General features: G+C 35.5%; 1 protein-coding gene across 7 annotated transcripts; it reads right to left on the reverse strand.

Moving 5' to 3' along the window:
* Positions 1-1,669: 1,669 nt before the first annotated feature.
* On the reverse strand, positions 1,670-18,402 carry LOC122298498 (probable serine/threonine protein kinase IRE4). Of its 7 annotated transcripts, XM_043108265.1 has the most exons (19): positions 17,872-18,401; positions 16,292-16,386; positions 15,939-16,154; positions 12,955-14,202; positions 12,314-12,486; positions 11,921-12,173; positions 9,646-9,738; positions 9,399-9,539; positions 9,228-9,320; positions 8,500-8,692; positions 8,344-8,429; positions 7,732-7,820; positions 6,626-6,677; positions 6,468-6,524; positions 3,733-3,882; positions 3,204-3,278; positions 2,775-2,881; positions 1,973-2,617; positions 1,670-1,869 (listed from the first exon to the last, which is right to left on the reverse strand). In XM_043108265.1, exons 1-17 carry the CDS (start codon positions 18,104-18,106, stop codon positions 2,780-2,782), a joined length of 3,351 nt encoding a protein of 1,116 aa, XP_042964199.1. In that variant the 5' UTR covers positions 18,107-18,401; the 3' UTR covers positions 1,670-1,869; positions 1,973-2,617; positions 2,775-2,779. The 7 variants fall into 7 exon arrangements, with proteins under 7 accessions (XP_042964199.1, XP_042964201.1, XP_042964200.1 ...); XM_043108267.1 differs by lacking the exon at positions 3,733-3,882 and having other exon boundaries at positions 17,872-18,402; XM_043108266.1 differs by lacking the exon at positions 2,775-2,881 and having other exon boundaries at positions 17,872-18,400.
* Between the last annotated feature and the right edge of the window lie 620 nt (positions 18,403-19,022).

Raw genomic sequence — 19,022 nt, forward strand, 5'->3', positions numbered from 1 at the left:
TTTTATTCAATTTTTTTCTCTTCTTTCTCAAAATCTAAAAAATACTTAACTCAAACTATCTCACTATCATTCACAAATTATGTTATTATTATTCACAAAATTTTCATCTCATATCATTACGCAAGCAAGCATGTCCTTAGTTTATGTTTGGATGTAGAAAATGCTGGGTCAGTTTTTCTTCTGAGCTAAAAATGTTTGAAGATGAGGTTTTATGGATTTTTGTGAAAGTCGCGAGTCTCATATCAAAATATGTTCAGGTCTTTTGTGGATGATCTGTCCCCCCTACTAAACATCCAGCATTTCGTTGCACCCATTTTGACAATTTACGTCAGTGGCCGTTCTTTATGCTCCAACTAGCCTGTGATTCATTTTGCATTTTTTGATTTTTGGAAGCCGATTTTCTACCTTTGAGTTTTAGGTTTGAATCTCAAATCTATCTTTAACTTATCTCATCTAATCATTAACACTTTTATAAATTCCAATACAAAATATAATAAATAATTCAACTTTTCCAAATCTAAAAATAATAATACTACTAAAAAATAATATTCTAATAATATTTTATTTAATTTCCATATTAACTTAACTCAAATCAACTCAATATCTAAATCCAGCCAGAATTTCCCATTTTGCATTTGACATTTGATTTTTGAACTTCATGAAAAAAGGGAAAAAATAGGTTTTTGTTTGTTTGATATTTAGGTTGTTGAGGATCCTTAAAACTATTGTCCATTGTAACAAAGCTCAATCAAGCTGGCAACTTTTTGGCATGCAATATTGGTTACGTGGCAGCCTCCTATCTGTAATGTTTGTTTAAGTATGGTTGTTATTCTCATTTAAGGATGTAGCAACCCGTTAATGGATATGCAAGCAGTCCCTTTATAAAAATTGAGACACCATAAATAAGTGGACTTTTCATTTGGGTCTTGGACATTGTTTTTTTTTTTTTTTTTTCCCCAAAATGAGTGAAAAACTTACACATCTTATGACTATATCTAGTATCATTATAAAAAATTATCACTTGAGTTATATTTAATAAAGTCAGTTTTATGAGGACATATAAATATAATTTCCTTATAAAGAGATGAAAATCTACATGTAAAGTTTCCTTCATGTTGAGCAACAAAAATATTCATTTCTATTTATCAAAAATAAAATTAAGATATTCCTTATGCTCTCTCAATCCCCAGACCTTAGAAATATCTCTCCCTTCTAAATACTCCCTATCAAACTAAATTATGACGATAGTTCTTTTCCGTCTTTTTTAATTTGATTTCTAGATATATTTGTATTGCGAGGAATCATAAAAAATCACATAAAATATCTAAAAGTTGATAAAGAAAAAAAAGGAAAAAAGAAGAAGGAATCTCATATTCCTTATGATCGTATCAAATTCCTATGTAGGTTTACCCACATTCTTGGGAATCTAGATGTCGGTAACCTCTCCTAGGAAAGGCCCTTCGGACCCACCCATGCAAAATAAACTCTAATTCCATGCACTGTACCCACAGAAGTTCCACTACACGAAACCGGTTAAATCGTTGGCTTTTCACCCAGGGTGGCCCCAAATGATTGTTTGCACCCATGAACAAGTCAAATTCAGTTTTAATGTTTTGATATTACTTATCTTCTCCAAAGAAATTTTGAGATTAATTTAGAGAAAAACACAGAAGATAAAAAGGGAAATATTATTTATCATACTTTTAGCCATCATCCCAAGATACATCATCCCTAATTCAACCTCAATCTTTTTGGAACAGCAGTTCGCGTTCACCAGGCTTAATATGTCTCAACGCGAATGTAAAAATTGACTAGTCCTGTTTAACTGCAATAAACTAATGATCATGCCAATGTGATCATTCGACTTTTCTGCAATAAAAAAGAGACATGAGTAGCTTAGTTTTCTTGTATCAGATGCACTCAAAGATGCCATGTCACATGCTTTATACTTAAAAAAAGAGAAATCATGTACCTCTCAAGTATATTTCTCCAGCAGCAGATTGATCCAGCAGATTTGAGGAACATTAAAATGTGCTCTAGTTGATATGAGTTTGGTGAATGACGATGGCTCTGAAAATACCTGAATCAAACTGCATATATATATGCACTGATAGGAATACAGACACAGGAATCACACTTTTCCTCGCAATAATCTGATAGTGCTGGCTCTCTTGATTTCAAGAAGGCAAGAGGGCCAACAACCGAATCGATGACTGTCCTCGACTAGGTCACTGGAAGATCTTTATTCTATGAGCAATGGTCACAGAAAAGTCCCATGAATAAGGTAATACTAAAACGATAACATGCTCTCATTTTCATTCCATGAAAGAGAATATGGGCTCTAGGAGAAACGACTAACAGTACATGGTAATGATGTTGCTGATGCTTTCCCTTTTCCTTTAACCTCTTTGACTTTCTTTTTCTTTTTCTTTTTTGTTTACACATTTATCTTCATATCCTAAAAAATCATTATATACAGGGCTAGCTGTACAATTAATTCGGTTTAAGACCAAACCATGAACTATGAACCTGGACCTCTGGATGGAGAAAACTTTGTTGGATCCTTCCCAGTTTGTAAGAGCACGTCATGGTTAATAGATGCCAACTGTGACAAATTCTGCAAAGAGAAATTACTTCAAGTAAACAAGTTTGAACAAATTAAATTTGTTTAACATACAGGGTTCAAACATCCTGAAAAACTTCAAACAGGCGGGATGTCCCAATGCCTAATGAAAACCAGTGTGTTTAACAAGGACTGGGTATGCTACACATACACTGCCTATGGACAACACCACGCAATGAGGGCAAAACCGAGCCAGTTGTTTTCCCTCTTCTGAAAGACGGATGGATGGTGGCTGGCTATGTGGCTAGGAGATCTGTACTGTAGGTTGCAACAATTATAGCAATAAGCTACATGCAAATACTAGAACATTTGTGAATCTGGTCTATATCATTAACTGGGAATAATGCATGTGACAGCCTGAGACATCCACACTTCAAATGAAGTCTTTAGAAGGATTTTTTATTTTTTTTAACAAGTAATCGAAGATTTTATTAAAAAAAATATAAAATGCATAGCACAGGCATCACAGGTAATATTCCAAAGGTCACCAGGAATATCAATTAAGAAAAGAAGCTCCAGAGCAAGATTGAATATATCCATTATGGCTACGTTGTTTCAGTTTAAGGACAAGTTGGCTTACCTTGAAGGAGAAATTTATCAAAGAGAGGCCTATTGGAGAATCCTCAAACTCTGCTAGGTCACCGCATTCATCCATCTGAGTAGCAGCAAAGAAGATTCATAAAGTTCAAAAGATTCAAGTGATAAGACTTCAAAAATAACTACTGAGCCTATAACAGACGAACATCAGCTAACACAGTTCAACTTCAAAGAGAAATATTGTTCAGCACTCTGAAGCAGACTAAAAAAAAATACTTCCACTTTGAAGCACATGGTCGTACACAGTAATTTAACTAGAGATAAAATATTAACTCAGTTTTCTATATTCCACAACTACATTCCTTCAGGGAAACTAATGAGATGAAGGCTCTCTCTTTTCTTCAGAGCACCAATCTAGGATAAGCTGCAAACCACCCCCAAATCTGATCTCTCTGCTAGGCCTTTTAGCATGTTTCATATAGTTAATGACATAAAACAGACTCTTTGACCAACCATTCCGGTTATACTCTCAAATATGGATTGTTATTAAGAGATGATAAGGGTATGTCCACCTCAGCTAAAGAATTTGAGTCTGATTCCTGAGTGTCAGAATCAGAGTTGCTACAGTTCTGATCATCTGGCAATCCAGGGGAAATTGGACGATGCCGGGATATAAAATAGCTCGTGTCATCTGCACTGTCAGGCTGTGGAACAAAGGCAGCCTAGGAGCAAAGTTAAGCAGTAACAAAGTTAATAATTCAGAAAATGTCCCCGACTTTGTTCTTTTAAGAAGTCTGCACCAGTTTAATCAAATTCCTTTTCATATTAAATGCATAGATATAAACAAGCATGCAAATAAAAGAATATAAAACACTTCTGTGGTAGCAAGTCCTTTCCATTCTACTAGTGTATCAGTATATATAAAAGCAGATAAACTTATAGCAGTTTTCCATTCTACTCGCATGGTAGCAAAATATGGAATACATAACGTGAATTACTTCAGTCATGTTCTCAACAATTCAACAGTTACACAAGCATGTTTCAGACCCCAAACAGATTTGTTTTTTTTTTTTTTTTTTTCGAAACTACTATTTTTTTATTAATAAAAGCCCTCACTTAGGCAGAAGAACAACCATAATTACATCAAAAAACCCCAAGCAAAAGACCCAATTCAACTAACGTCTAACATACAGAATACCCAATCTATTTGTACGAATAAGACCCCTAATTCTCCCTGGTCCACACATCTCACCCAAAAAATCCAAGTTCCCACCATTAGCCCCCTATCTTAGCTAAAAAAATAAGCTACCATATTAGCTTCTCTAAACACATGTTTTAACTGAATGTTAAAAGAAGAGATAATAGACTTAGCTTCTTCCCAAAAATCCCACAAATATCAATAAGTACAAGACCGCAAAATAAACCAACCCACCACCACACTAGAATCCAACTCAACCAAAACATCCCTCAACCCCAACTGTTGACAAAACGAAGACCATCTAGAAAAGCTCGGCATTCAGCAATAGTGTTGGTAGCATGCCCATAGCAATGAGCAAAACCCCCCAAGAACCTGACCCCGCACATTACGGAGAATGCCTCCTCCGCCAGACATACCCGGATTCCCACGCGAACCTCCATCCACATTGAGCTTGACCACCCCCACTTCCAGTGGAGACCAAGCAATCAAACTCGGCCTATGCCCCAGAATCAGCACCACTGGGCAATTTAACTCACTCAAGACACGCAAGTCCTTTGAGCCTAACACCTTGAATTTCCTCATTGACAATGAAATATCAATAACAAAACCTTTTACCCTTCGGATAATATTCCTCCAATCATATTTCACATCTTCCATATGTACCGCACAACGTGCTCTCCAAAGAGCCCAAGATATAAAAATAGGAATAATACCACGAAGCCACCAAACTTGTGAAGATGAAGAAGCTTGCCCCCACCAAATACTCAAAACAGCAGACCATATCCGAGTATAAGGTAATCAAATACCAAAGATAGCTGCAAAAAAATCCCAAACCTTCCTTGGACCCTCCCCATCACAAAACACATGATCCAAAGATTCACCCTTGCTGGACACACAACAATGACATTTAGAAGCAATTGGAATACCAAGCTGTTGGATAGATTCATCCACAGGTATGGCATTTTGTTGTGCTCCCCAACATAAAAAAGACATCTTCTTTAGCACATGATCTTGCCATAACCACGTCTTCCATGGACAAACATCTCCATGAATCCGAACCAATTGCCAGGCCGATTTGGTAGAAAATTTACCATCCACTGTATGCTGCCAACTCAGGACATCATGCCCCTCCCATAAATGCACACGAGAATGAGCAATTTTATTAAACATTTCATAATTCACCAGTTGACAAAGAAAAGCAACATTCCACATCACCCCATCCCAAACATGCTGAACCTGCGGCTCAGTATCTCCCACAACAGGAAGCCGATCTGCAATAGAGCCATCCCCAAGTCAATTATCAAACCAAAAACTCAAAGCACCCTCTCTAACCAGCGAACTCAAATGACTTAGCATCAAAGGCAAGACCTGCAAAACACCCTTCCAGAACCTGGAACCCCTCGGCAACAAAGGAGAAGAAACATGCTCATTTCCAACATACTTTGAAGAGAAAAAATCTGACTAAAGAAATCCACCAATAAGTAATTTCCATGCAAACTTCATGAACAAAGATTGTTGCACTTCCGAGAGATTTCAAATCCCCAAGCCTCCTTCCTCAACCGGCAAACAAATACAATGCCAGGAAACTCATTTCCGCTTTTTAATATCCATACTCGATCCCCAAAGAAAATTTGAAAAAATTGACTTGAGTTTTCCAAATATTCCTTTAGGCAAATTCGTAATAGACAATAAATGAATGGGCATACTATTAAGCACATGTTTAGTAAGCACAATTTTACCACCAAACGAGAGCAACTTGCTCTTCCAACCAGCCAACTTTTTTTGAACTTCTGCCAACAAAGGCTCAAACATGTGCAAAAGCTGTTGCATTAAGATGTTGTAACTTATTAAAGCTTTACATAAAAAAAAAAAAATACAAGACAACTCCCTTTTTCCTCTTTCTGTTTTCAAAGCCGGTTTGAAACCATATGCCAAAAGAAATTGGGCCTCTTTTTTATCAAAATTCTAGGAAAATCAAACCAAAACAAACCAAAAATGAGATGCATTCGCAAAGGAGCTAAACATATTTTGCTTTCTAGCTTTATCAAAGCAAAGAAACTTCAAGTTAAGAATATGTCTCATATACAGGAGGATGAGCAGCATTTCTACCTTCTGCAATGCTAGGTTGTCCCAGTTAACTCCTCTGAAAAAAGGATCTGCTTTTACCTGCAAAATAAATAAGTGCAAGTTCCTGTTCAGGTCATCATGATGCAGAAAAAATGCTTATTGCTCGGCTAAAAAACAAAGTGTAGATAGTAGAATACAACTTCTACTGATCCATTTGCTCCTAAGCGCTGCTCTGGATTATGTATAAGAAACCTATCAAGAAAAGGTCTGAGCTAAATAATAATTTGAATAGAAGCTAGCATATCATATTACACAAACAGCCAAACAAGGCAAATGAGTGCTTGACTTGTGCAAATGAGAAGGAATTATTTTATTACACAACATAAAAGTAGAGAAAAATTGTTCATCTGATTCAAGTACTGGGTGCGAAGAAATGTGAATGAAACAACAATAAGCATGCTGGTTTTGCAATGAAAATGTGCCTTTGGCATATTAAAAATACATGTAGTACACCATGTAACTGAAGGAAACAAAATGGAGCAATAAGTAAATAACCCAAACATCTGAAACTGAGACAGTTCATGGATTTATTACTAAATCTTTGTATAAACATCCTGCATGGCACAGACAAATGTAGAAGCTAATCTATAAATAAGCTGACAGATATCAATTTCCAAGACCACAAAGAAGCAATAATCATTGATCTCAAACAAATTTATCAGTACCTCTACAAATTCAAGCTTGACATGTTAAATAATATGATACCACATTAACTGATTTGGAAATTAGAAAGGTATAAAATGCGAACCTTTAACATAGACAGAGAAAATAATACCAAACATATTCAGTCACTTTCAAGTTCCTTTTTTATGAAACAACTTTCCTGTTAGACACGCAGGCACAAATACTCTCTGTTTGAGGGCATCACATATAGAGAATAAGGACAAGAACTCCATTAGGACACCCACACACAGAAGTACCAAGTCTGAACCTCAACCATAGATTAAGAAAATAATTAACAAAAATATCCTGTAACTTTTACAATGAAACTTCTTCTGTTACAGACATTGATACTATCTGTTTGTGGAGAGAGAATAAGATCGAGATTTTTTTCTGATAAGTAATAAGATATTTTATTGATGTAGAGAATAAGATCGAGAATTACATTAGGACACACACAAACACACATCCTGGAGACATGAAAGTTAAACCATTTACCATGAGAATATATAACACATAAAAAGTTGCTAAGTCAAAATTACAAGCCATTATCACCACATCAAAAGGCAGGAGTCTGATAACCAACCGATTAATTAGGTCCTGGGCCTCATAGGTCATATCACTGGGAACTGAAGGCCAGGGGACTTTTCTGTTAAGAATGTTGTCAAATATTTTCTGCACACCATTAAAGCAGTGTTAAGTTTTAACAAAAGAAATTTTAGATGGGAAATAGCATTTAAACAGAATTTCTGATAAGAAACTCGGTTTAAAAGGATAAGTAATCAGTAAATAAGTAATCAAAATAATGGATGTATATCCCCCCCCCCCCCCCCCCCCCCCAATTTAAATCAAAATAATGGATGTATATATGCAGTTTCCTAGCTGTAACATCATGACACAAGGATGACCGCATAAAGCATAAAATCTCAATGGTAGCATCAAAGTCTGATGGGAAATTAATGGCATAGCAAACACCATAGAGCACATAACTAAAAATAGCATGTTACCAATATGCTTTTACTGGTGAATGTCAAAACGATAGTCTTATGTTGCTAGCTGGCAAAAAAAGGGGGGAAATGCTACAAAACCAGGCTTTAGATAATGATTGTTTTGATACCCGAATCATAATGGAGTTTTAGTTTCCCAAGGAGTACCGAGATTAAAACATAATGAGAGAAAATTTTAACACGAAGAATACCTCTGGACGTTCAGCAGTGAAAGGGGGAATTCCAGTTATCAATTCAAATAAGATGATTCCTACTGACCACCAATCAGCAGCATAACCTGCATGAAGGACCATCTTTTACTTTCCCATTATGCTTAAAATAAAGTGAAACTCAAGTTGAATTCAAACCATGCTCAGTTCCAAGAAGGATTTCTGGTGCCAAGTAGTCAGGCGTCCCAACAGCAGAGTGCCGACTTCTCTCCTCTGTTTGTTGAGCATGTGGGTTATGGACATCAGGTGAAGCAGCTCCAATTGTCTGAGGTCCTGATAACTCCATTGTGCTATTTATGAGGCCAATCTTTGATAGTCCGAAGTCTGTAAGCTGGTAATATAAGCAACTCTTAGTCATCATTGAAGCAGAAATCAAACCTAAATAGTCAGACCTCATGTGACGAATAATATGAGCACTAAGTTGAACAAAGGTATAATAATTAGATATTCATTAATTCTCAATAAGGAGGAATTTCTTCATCGTTGTCTTCCTTGTGTGTTCGAGGATTTATGAGATATATATATATATATATACACCTATCACTTCCACTACATCACAAGGTTTTATAGCTAATGTGTTCTAAACTTGGGAGGTTTTCATAGCATTGGATTAGTTCCTTTGACCTTGTAGAAAAAAAAAATGATATCAATGAGCTCCAGGTTAGGGGGTTAAGGTAAAAAATTGCACAGGAGCAATTAGTTTATAAGATACTTTTTAAATTTTGATAACTAATATATTGATGCCAAAAAAAAAAAAAGCACTAAGATCAAAAGCAGCTTCAATTGGTTGCAATGTTCTTGATCTATTATTTATACCAATCCTTCATACAAGAAAATAACTTAATCATCAAGTATATACACCAGACCTTAATGTGCCCATCGTGAGCAATCAGTATGTTGTCAGGTTTCAAATCACGATGCACAATTCCAAGAGAATGGAGGTACTCCAAAGCAAGAACCTGCAAAGGACATAAGAACAAACTGAAAAATATGTCCATAATCCATGAGAAAAAAAGGCATATGGCGAAATTAACAACCAGTTCTGCAACATATATACGAGCTACATCTTCCTCAAGGCAACCGACATTTCTGAGCAGAGAGTAAAGATCACCTCCATTCAGATATTCCATAACCAAGTAGAGGTTATCTCTACATGTGAAAGAATAAAAAAATCGAACCTGCAGCCACAAACATTCATTTCTAATGTATCATAGAGTACATTTTAAAAACTATTCAAGCATAGCTGCAGTGACATTTGAAAGAATTTCTAGTATTGGATATTACCACAAAAGGGTTCCGAACAGTTATTAGTATATTACGCTCTGCCAATATCCGCTCAATATCATTTTTTCGTATCATATCCAATTTCTTCAGCACCTGCATGAGCAGAATGTTGCACAATATCATGAATCTGGACCAAAGTTACAATTTAGCAGTGCCAAAAAAATATATAATTCCTTGGAAAAGAGAGAATTTAAAGCAAGAAAGTTTGTGGAAAAAAATGAATTGCTTGGACATCTTTTTTTTTTTTTGATAAATAGAATTGCTTGGACATCTCTTAGGAAGAAATACCACTGCAAAATAATTTTGAGTAGAAACAAAGACTTCCAAGACACAAAGAACTCAATCTTACTCTTTTCTGTTCCACGGGGAGGGGGAAGGGGCACGGGTATTGTTACAAGAGCATTTGCAGTGACATTAACATTCTCATAGCTCTATATGAAAAGAACATAGGTGCCAGTGACCAGTACAGTGACCTCATAAGAGCCAAAATGCTATGATCATGAATGAAGATGTGTGAATCAGAAATTCTCTCCCAAGCAATGTGGGAATCCTATACATAATCCGGGGTATTAAGATCCCTCCTTTAAATTCCTAATGTCCTCATTAGGTCATTCCATCATATAGGTGGCACAGCTCAAGTCTCACACTATTAGTTGGTTTGGCTCTTACAATATTTGTAATGACCCAAGAAAAGCACAGATCACATCTAGGCTTATACTCCAAAAAGATTAGTCAAGGTTACAATTGAAGCTCATTAGAATCATTATAAGAGTTTAAACTTCTTCCTCCTAAACAATGTGGGATCCCACTCACCACCATACTATACACAATACAGGGTAATACAATCCCCTCTTAAAGCCCTGACGTCTTAGTCAGGCCATTCCATTTAAATCATTGGTGGCATGGCTCAAGTCCCACACTTCTGGTGGGGATTGGTTTGCTGCCATCTGTAACAAGTCAAGGACAGTTCAAGCCACATCTAGGCCCATACAGGAAAGGACTACCCAAGGTTCTAATTGAAGCTCGTTAACATTATTATAAAAGACAAAAATTTCCCCTCCTAAGTAATGTGTGATCCAATTCACCACCTTCCATATATAATATGGGATACCTTAACCAAGTTATATTTGGTCCAGGATTTTGTTTTATAACGGCCCAATATGTTATATCTCACTACATTGACGACGTTTCTATAAGCCTTCTCTACTTGAATCAAAATCTACTCCTTACAATTGTAATCACCAATCAGCCAAATGATCACACATTGTGGATGAATTTGTTCCTCCTGGTACGCCTACACCTGCTTACACTAAGAGCATAACTTAAAATTTTATACTTCCTTGTACCATAACCCATTTATTTCATCCACAATGTGTGGACCTTTTTTTCTTTCCTCAAGACAGCATTTAATGATGTACGAATCTGACTAAACAGTTTCATGTCATTTAAATCAAGTCTATAAACAATTGATGGGTCCCGAAAATACAGGGAAAATATAACCTTCTTCAATGAAAATAAAAATAGAATATAGATGCTTTTTTTTTTTTAATGAACCAAATGATCTTAAAAATTCAATATTAGGAGTTAAGGTTTCCTTGTCACCTCAGTAAAGGAAAATTGATAGAGTAGATGCTTAACTACATTTTGGTCAGAGGAATACAATAAGGCAAAAGCAGATTGACCATCCAACTGTCACTCGTAAAGAATTAACTGTGGCTATTTGTGAATCACCTTCTCCAATTCAATACCCGTTTGGCTATCAGCCAACATCAGGAATCTTGGCAGTATAGTATGTCCATATTGAAAAGACTCCCTCCATGAATAGTATAATAAGTTATTAGCCTATATTCAAGGCTTTCCTGAATTTCCACTCACCAACTTCATCCACAAAAACTGATCAGTAGTCTGTCAAGCACAGGTGCCAGATATTACTAACGTGCCACCAAGTAATCTTGCTTTTCAATTTTATGGCCAAATGGATAAACCTATTCGATTCTCATTCTGTCAATAATAAAATTCTTTATAGAGATGTGAGAAACCTGTTCCTCCAACATGATGGCTGCAACACCATTTTAATATTTGACTTCATTTTTAGTTTTGGTCTTCGTCAGACACAGCTTCTGACTCAAATTTTTACATATATCTATGGGTTAAAAGGACTAAAGTTATCCAAAATACAAATAAAACAAGGAACATCAGCATGATGTTGTCGGTTTTGCTTAGTGTCAAAATTATCTGAAGATTTCTTACCAAAGGTTTGCGTTTAAAGTATTACCTTTATTGCGAAAAAATCTCCAGTTGTCCGCTTGCGTGCAAGAAAGACTTTACCAAAAGCACCCCTGCTAATTGGTTTGATAATCTCAAAGTCATCAATGCTTATCCGCTCTTTGTGCACGAAATGTAAAGCAGTTGTCTCAACAGTACTTTGGGATGCATTATCAAACAGCTGTCTAGAACTTTCCTTATTCTTGATATCACTCTTTGGACTTCTCATATCTATTAGCTCACAAGCAATTATATATTTCTCCCTGCATATGTGGTTATATGAGAGAGGAATAACTCCAGTGAGATAAAATTAGATTTAATAGGAACTTTTCTTCTGGTCAAGTTTAATAAGAATGAGAGAGGAATAACATAATAGGGAAATTTTCTTCTGGTCAAAAATTACCCCAGAAGCTTCTCAATACGGCCTCCAAAGGTGTCTATTACAAGAGCTTTCAGCTTGCTATCGCGTAAAACATCCTGTAAGTCATGCGTGCAGGCAAGCAAAAATTCATAGGACCCTTCTTTTGAAAGATCTGTTCCTGCCACACAACGGGCAATGTCCGCTAGGTCAATCATCTGCCAAGAATAAAGTACAGGCTTTTGAAATTGGAGAACAATGTTACAACCATAACCATAAGGTAATGAATAGATATACTAATGGATAGACGCCTAATGGATAGACGCAATGAGTCTACCAGAAAATTAATGAATGCTTGCTTATCAAAAAAGGACCAGAAAGTAAACAATGATGACTGCACAATCACGCAAGACTAGTGGGGGAGCAGAGTAACAACACTAATAACAGATTGACAGACACACACTCTCTCCATGAGATATTTCTCAGCATGGTTGTATCAAAGGACCTCCAAACTTTGCAGGAGATTCCAATTCTAGACATCCATACCCTAAGATTTTAGGAGAAATTCCTCACATAAACTACTCACACACCACAGAAGCAGATTACATGTGCTATAATCTAATTTAATACAATTATAGGTTGAGATGATCTAGAAGGAACAAAATTCACCACAAAAAACGGCAGACCTGTTGCACATCCTCCAGCGCAGAAGGATTATTGTGCTCCAACCACCAGGAGTCAAAATGACAAGCTCTAGGTGTATTTGTGGACGACACTGATGTCATGCTCCCAGTTGAGGAGGAAGTTCCGTGGTTGCCAAGCTTTAAACCCAAAAGGCCCTTAAGGTTCATAGAAGCAGAATGAGAATCATCTATGTAGGCTGTGTCCATCTCATGTATATCCTCAAACATTCCTTCAACACCTTTATTCCGCCACTCACATATCTTGGGAGAATATGCTTCAGATGCAATTGCCAAGTTTGTAGTTTTTGTTCTTGAGCTTTCAGGGCTGCCATCAGATGAATGAAAACTCTTATTGCGTGACTCAATGATTTGTTCCAATATCTCTGCAAGTTTAATAAGGCGCTCATCTACATCTAGATAAATTAAGTCACACTTATCAGCATATGCACATATATAAGAATGTGACTCCAGATGAGAAGTAGGAACCATTTCCTCACAGATCCGACAGAGTACTGCCTCTGATCCATCTGTGCTTTCTTCTTGCTCATGAAATGACCCAGAACTGCAATTATTTCTAAATTTTCCAAAACTACTGTCAATTTGATGAAATTGTTGCTCTGGTGAAAGAAAATCAGTTTTGGCAGTTTGAACAGCCAATTTTTGCTGCGAAACCATGACATCCTTCTTGGAAATTGAGTCACTCTCATCATCTGGCTCTAAAGAATTGCAACAACTTGCCTCCGGGACAGAACATAGCTTACTTTCTCGATGCAATTCATGTTTGACAACATCCTTCTGATTCAAAGCATAATGTGAACCACAGTCGGCAATCTGGGGATTGGGCACCCAGCTTGTTTCAATAGCAGGAATACTTTCCAAACATTTCTTTAGTTTATGAAGAGATTTCTCATCTATTGGTTCCCTATCTTTTTGGAACTGCAACAGCCTAGTGCACCGTGTTAATATGAAGAGCATGCGTGTTACCAGCCACTTCAGCATTCCTGTTTGACACTGATGTCTTTTCTCAGTCAATTCTTGGACAATTGTTTCACACTTGACACGAAACTCACAAGGGTTCATTTCCATACACGTCCTAGCAAGAAGCAGAAGATCCTCTGCCATTGTTTCTCCCTCTAGGGATGAGTCAATCTTATCAAAAACATCCAGGACATCCCCTGAGAAACTAGCCAGCTCCACATTCACCACTTCTTTGGCAGCATCAAATCTTGAATGCAAAGAACCCAAAAGTTCCTGAATATCAACTCATAAAGAAAAAAGGGTGAAAGGAAAAGGAAGTAAATCAGCTACAAATAACAAGACCCAATCGAGTTCAATATTTTTGTAAAAAATACGAAGGATTATCCCATCCTCTAAAATAACATTATTATCCTGAAATAATTCTCTTCTGCTACTCAAACCAAGAATCGTTCTTCTTCTTTTTTTTTCCATAGCAGACAGTGTTGGTGAAAGCGTTAGGAACTTAAGCGCAAGCATGAGCCTGATTAAGTAAAGCACATCTTTCTAAAAATAATGTAGACTTACAAAATAGGGTTAAATATTAAAATTGTCAATGTGGTTTTCCTTAATCCTCATAATTAGGCAAAGCCCAAGTACACAGGTAGTATACAAGAGAAAGGTTTTCCTTTTAAATAGATTAGTCTCTAAACTCTAACTTTGGACTGTTTACAACTTTGTCCTTTTAACTTTAATCAAATCAGCCATTCTTTTAGGTTTCCGTTAATAATCTGTTAAAATGTCAAGTCAGCACCAATCACCGATTGCCATGTGTCATTTAAAAAACAAAAGAATAAAAAAGTAAAAAATTATACATATATATATATATTTATATAAAATACAGACATAGATTGCTGATGGCCCTGGTACTTGAATTGCACCTAGACATGGATCTACACCCAGGCACCTCTTGGGCGCACTTAGGGTGATGCAGCAGCAACCCACACCGATGCCAAGGTACCAACCCAAGCACCATCTGGGTAACCCATTCTATATGTTTGCCATTTTTTTAATTATTTAACCTTTTTGTTTTTTGAACGGCACGTGGCACTTAGAGATTGTTGCTAACATGGCATTTAAATAGATTATTAATGGAAAATTAGGGGAATGATCGATTTGATCAAGTTCAAAATTACAAGGAAGAAAAGGTTTAAAATTAGGGTTGAGAGCGTAATCTATCCAGAAGGCAAATGACAGAGATTAGATTAGTAATTAACCCTATCAAAATATTCATAAAAAAATTAAAATGATTAAAAAGACAAGATAGTGATATATGTAGCCTCTTAACTCAATTGTGTATTATAAAACATGGCAGTCAAGTGATCAACTAATCACAAAAAATGTAAGCATAACATTTTTTCTAATCCTCTTGTCCTTTACAAAATATACACAACTATGTTATTTGATAGCTATTAAAAAAAAAAAAGTACATGGTCAAATCAAAACATACTAAAAAAGCAAAAGGATTGGCATAGGTTTGCATAATTGCAAGACTTGAAGAGAGGAGTGACAATGGTTTATTGGTGTCAGGCTACTAAGATTGAGGACCAATAATCTAACCTCGCCATTAAGAAAATATCAATATTCAATGGTAAACGTTTGATATTGACGTCTCAAGTCTTGCGTGACAGTTTGCTGACCTTTCTCAAATAAATCCTTTGATATTTGAAAATTATCCAACATGAACAAGTCTATAGAATCTTGAAATTTACAAGTGAATTGTGAAAATAACAATCAAGACTACACACAAGCTTGTAAGTTGATAAAACATCTTGAAAATGAGAATTGTCTCTGTGAAACCTTAGCCAAATCACAAAATGATAGTATCTTAATATTCGTTGAATAAATCAAAAAGGGCAAAAACAGACCTTTTATTAAACACTTTAATTTTTCATGCACTTGTTACTATCTAAGGATACTAACTAAATACATCTAAGGCAATTGATTTCCTACTTAAAACTACTGAGAAATACCTCCAAATTGCTGAAGCTGTGAGCCCGAGGCTGGGTGGGTTGAATGCCGCCTTTTGGTCCTAGTTCATGTGAAAAACTTTTTAACCCTTTTGACACTTTACCATACCTTGCCCTCTCCCGTGAAGAATGCTTTCCATCTAAATGACTTCTCTCATTGCTTACTTTAGATTGTATAGGACCATTCTCGTCAAGTGTCTTGGTCTTTGAGTTCCAACCCTGTCAAATAAGTAGCATGTCAAATCTCAGTACTTATCGTGAAAAGGACAAGGCATAAACAATCATAACATGCATATCCTACATTTATAGAAGTAACTTATGAATGCATATCAGAAGCATTCTGAACGAATCCTCACCTCAATGTTTGGAGGAACATTACTGAAAGGTTGAGTTGAATCCTTGCCAAGGTATGACTTGAACCATCGGGTTATCTTCTTTCCCTTGTGGTGTCCTAAGTTGAGAAAGTAATTTAAAGTTTATTTCTATAAGTAATCACGAGTGCCATACTCAAAAATGAAGAAGAAGCCAAGGTTTTTATGATGACTATTGTATGCACCTCCTGTATATTCCTTTGACAGAAAAGAATAAAGTATAAAAAAATCAAGAAGTTGAATCAATCCCATCAGCCAATATGACAGCTTTTCTTGAGGCCACTCTTTCTACAGACTAAACCTCTTTTTTTTTTTTTTAATAAGTAATATTCATACTAAACCTTTTTCACATGTATATCACTTTGCCAGCAAGAACAGACAGATCCAAACCACCCAAAAGCATAACTAGTACATCCAACTCAACTTGAAACTAAAGGAGTTTTATTAACATTTCCGGTAAACATATCTAAATAGTTCATGCTTCAATCCACTAGCAGTGGGTCTAATTGACCACACAGAAGATATTTCTAATTTCATGGAATAGCTCTGACAACTTGTGTGTATACTGAACATGCAGCAACCAATGAAAAAGCATTACACATTGCTTGGGCTTCAGCTACCATTAGGTTGAAGGCTCATTCTTGAAAGGAGAAATGCAGCAGATCCCCTGATCATAAGCCTTGGCAGACAATGGTATTACTATTCAATTTGACCAATCATCGTACTAACATTTTGGCTCAAGGTCCCATATAATTTAAATCCAGCTGTGATAAACTAGTTTCATCACCTTATCTATGATCATCTCTCCAAATCTATTCCATTATATCTTCTCCAAGTTTTACACATAAACCGAATCCTAAAACAACCATGTACCACGTATAGAACCACACATAGGATCCAACAGGAACTATGTGGGTAGGTTTGGACAGTGAGATGAGAACTTTTAATTTGAGATGAAAGTTGAAAGTTGAATAAAATATTATTTTTTAATATTATTATTGTTTTGGAATTTGAAAAAGTTGAATTAGAATTTCAAAATTTTGAATTGTTTATTATATTTTGTGTGAAAATTTGAAAAAATTATAAAGATGAGATGAGAAAGACGAGAATTTTGAACATCTTACTTCCTAGTCTATGCGTTTCTCTCTGGCCCAAAAAGAGTTTTTTTTTTTTTTTCTCTCTCTCTCTTTTTATTAGTTTCATTTATTTATTATCTTTTAGTGTATCTCTAAGGTAGGATGGACTGCCAATGATCTTTTCGGGTAAATATTATATGTTAAGACATAATAATATTATATACTAATATTTACAAAACTCAGGCTGATTGTCTTTCTCCCCGTGGTTCACAAAATTCCCGAAAATTTCTCCGAATATAAAGTTTTAAGAAAGTTTAATTGATTAACAAAAGGCAGCGAAACAACAGGATAAGCAATACACTGTAAATTCCAATTATAGTCCGTTAGTATTCAAATATTTATTTTCTTTTTTTATTCCAAATTTTTCCGAGCAGCCCATCAGAGCAATGAAAAAAATCAATTAAACCATGGGAAAAAAAAGATACAAACCTTTTTTGGAAGAACCATTGGCCTTTCCACGTCCGTGAGCCATAGTCTTTTGCTTTTGCTTCAGGGTAGACCATGCGACCCCAAAACTCGGAGACTCGGTCGACTCATCTAGTTTCGAACTCGTTTGATCGTTGGAAGAAACTCGCCGAGTCTTAATCCGATTCAAGCCGGAGGGGATAATACTAACTTCGGACGAAGACTCACCTTCACCCCGGGTTCCACTGATTCCATCCATTTTATGAAACTTACATGCACGTCTTAAACATCCGAAACTATAACCCTAGCTCTCCGGCTCCCACTTGATTACTTCAACAAACTAGAACCGCTATCCTCCATTCGAACGACAGCAAAGGAGGCAAAAAATCGCAACAAAGAAGAAGTAGCTGCTTACAAAGCCGAAGATTATTACGGATCAAAAACTCGCAAAATGAATCGCAGCACTGAATGGAATGAGGATAATTGTAAAGAGCTTACGAAGAAAGGATATTTCTTGATTGTGGCTGTCTACTTCGTTCAGATTTTATTTTATTTTTCTTTTTATTTTCTCCTTCGTTTTGATGTCCAATGTATTGACAACGAAATGATGAATTGCATTAGTGCTATAAAATTATTCCTCCACTAAAAATTAATTTATATTTTTTTAAATGATAAAATTAAAGGAAAATTATTTATGAGTAATATTATATATTGTTATGGAGTACGCCAGCGTCATGTAGTTATTTTAAAAAAGAGTTTAATTTATTATTAAAAAATTAGTTTTTTATATGATTTTTATATTTATTTTATTTTTTAAATTATTGTGTAGCGCTTGCATACTCACGACTGTAAATATCATTTCTCTTTATTTATATTATCTTAGAATGTGCAAGTCCTGTATATTTTTTTAAAAAAAGTTAATAAATCTAAAATTCACTTAAAAAAAACTCATATAAAAAAACTCATATTTTAATAGTGGACTCTAATTTTTTTCAAACGTAGTACGCTAAACTTGAACACTTTAAAACTGTATATATAACATTACTTAGAATCAAAATTTGAGTAATTTTACAGAATTATTTTATTTTCAAATCAGTGTATAGAACACATCATTACAATCATTTAAATAGTAATATCTTATTTGTAAAATACAAATATTAAAAATTATCTTTTAA

The sequence above is a fragment of the Carya illinoinensis genome, chromosome 16 (genome assembly GCF_018687715.1).
Source record: "Carya illinoinensis cultivar Pawnee chromosome 16, C.illinoinensisPawnee_v1, whole genome shotgun sequence".
Lineage (NCBI taxonomy): Eukaryota > Viridiplantae > Streptophyta > Magnoliopsida > Fagales > Juglandaceae > Carya > Carya illinoinensis.

What these genes read in the sequence shown, in the direction of transcription:
- LOC122298498 (XM_043108265.1), bottom strand. Translation starts at nt 18,106, where the DNA reads ATGGATGGAATCAGTGGAACCCGGGGTGAAGGTGAGTCTTCGTCCGAA. An exon ending in ACAACCTAGCATTGCAGAAG is followed by an intron (nt 3,883 to 6,467) that starts GTAGAAATGCTG and finishes CTTTGCTCCTAG; the next exon opens with GCTGCCTTTGTTCCACAGCC. An exon ending in ACTCAAATTCTTTAGCTGAG is followed by an intron (nt 3,279 to 3,732) that starts GTGGACATACCC and finishes GCTGCTACTCAG; the next exon opens with ATGGATGAATGCGGTGACCT.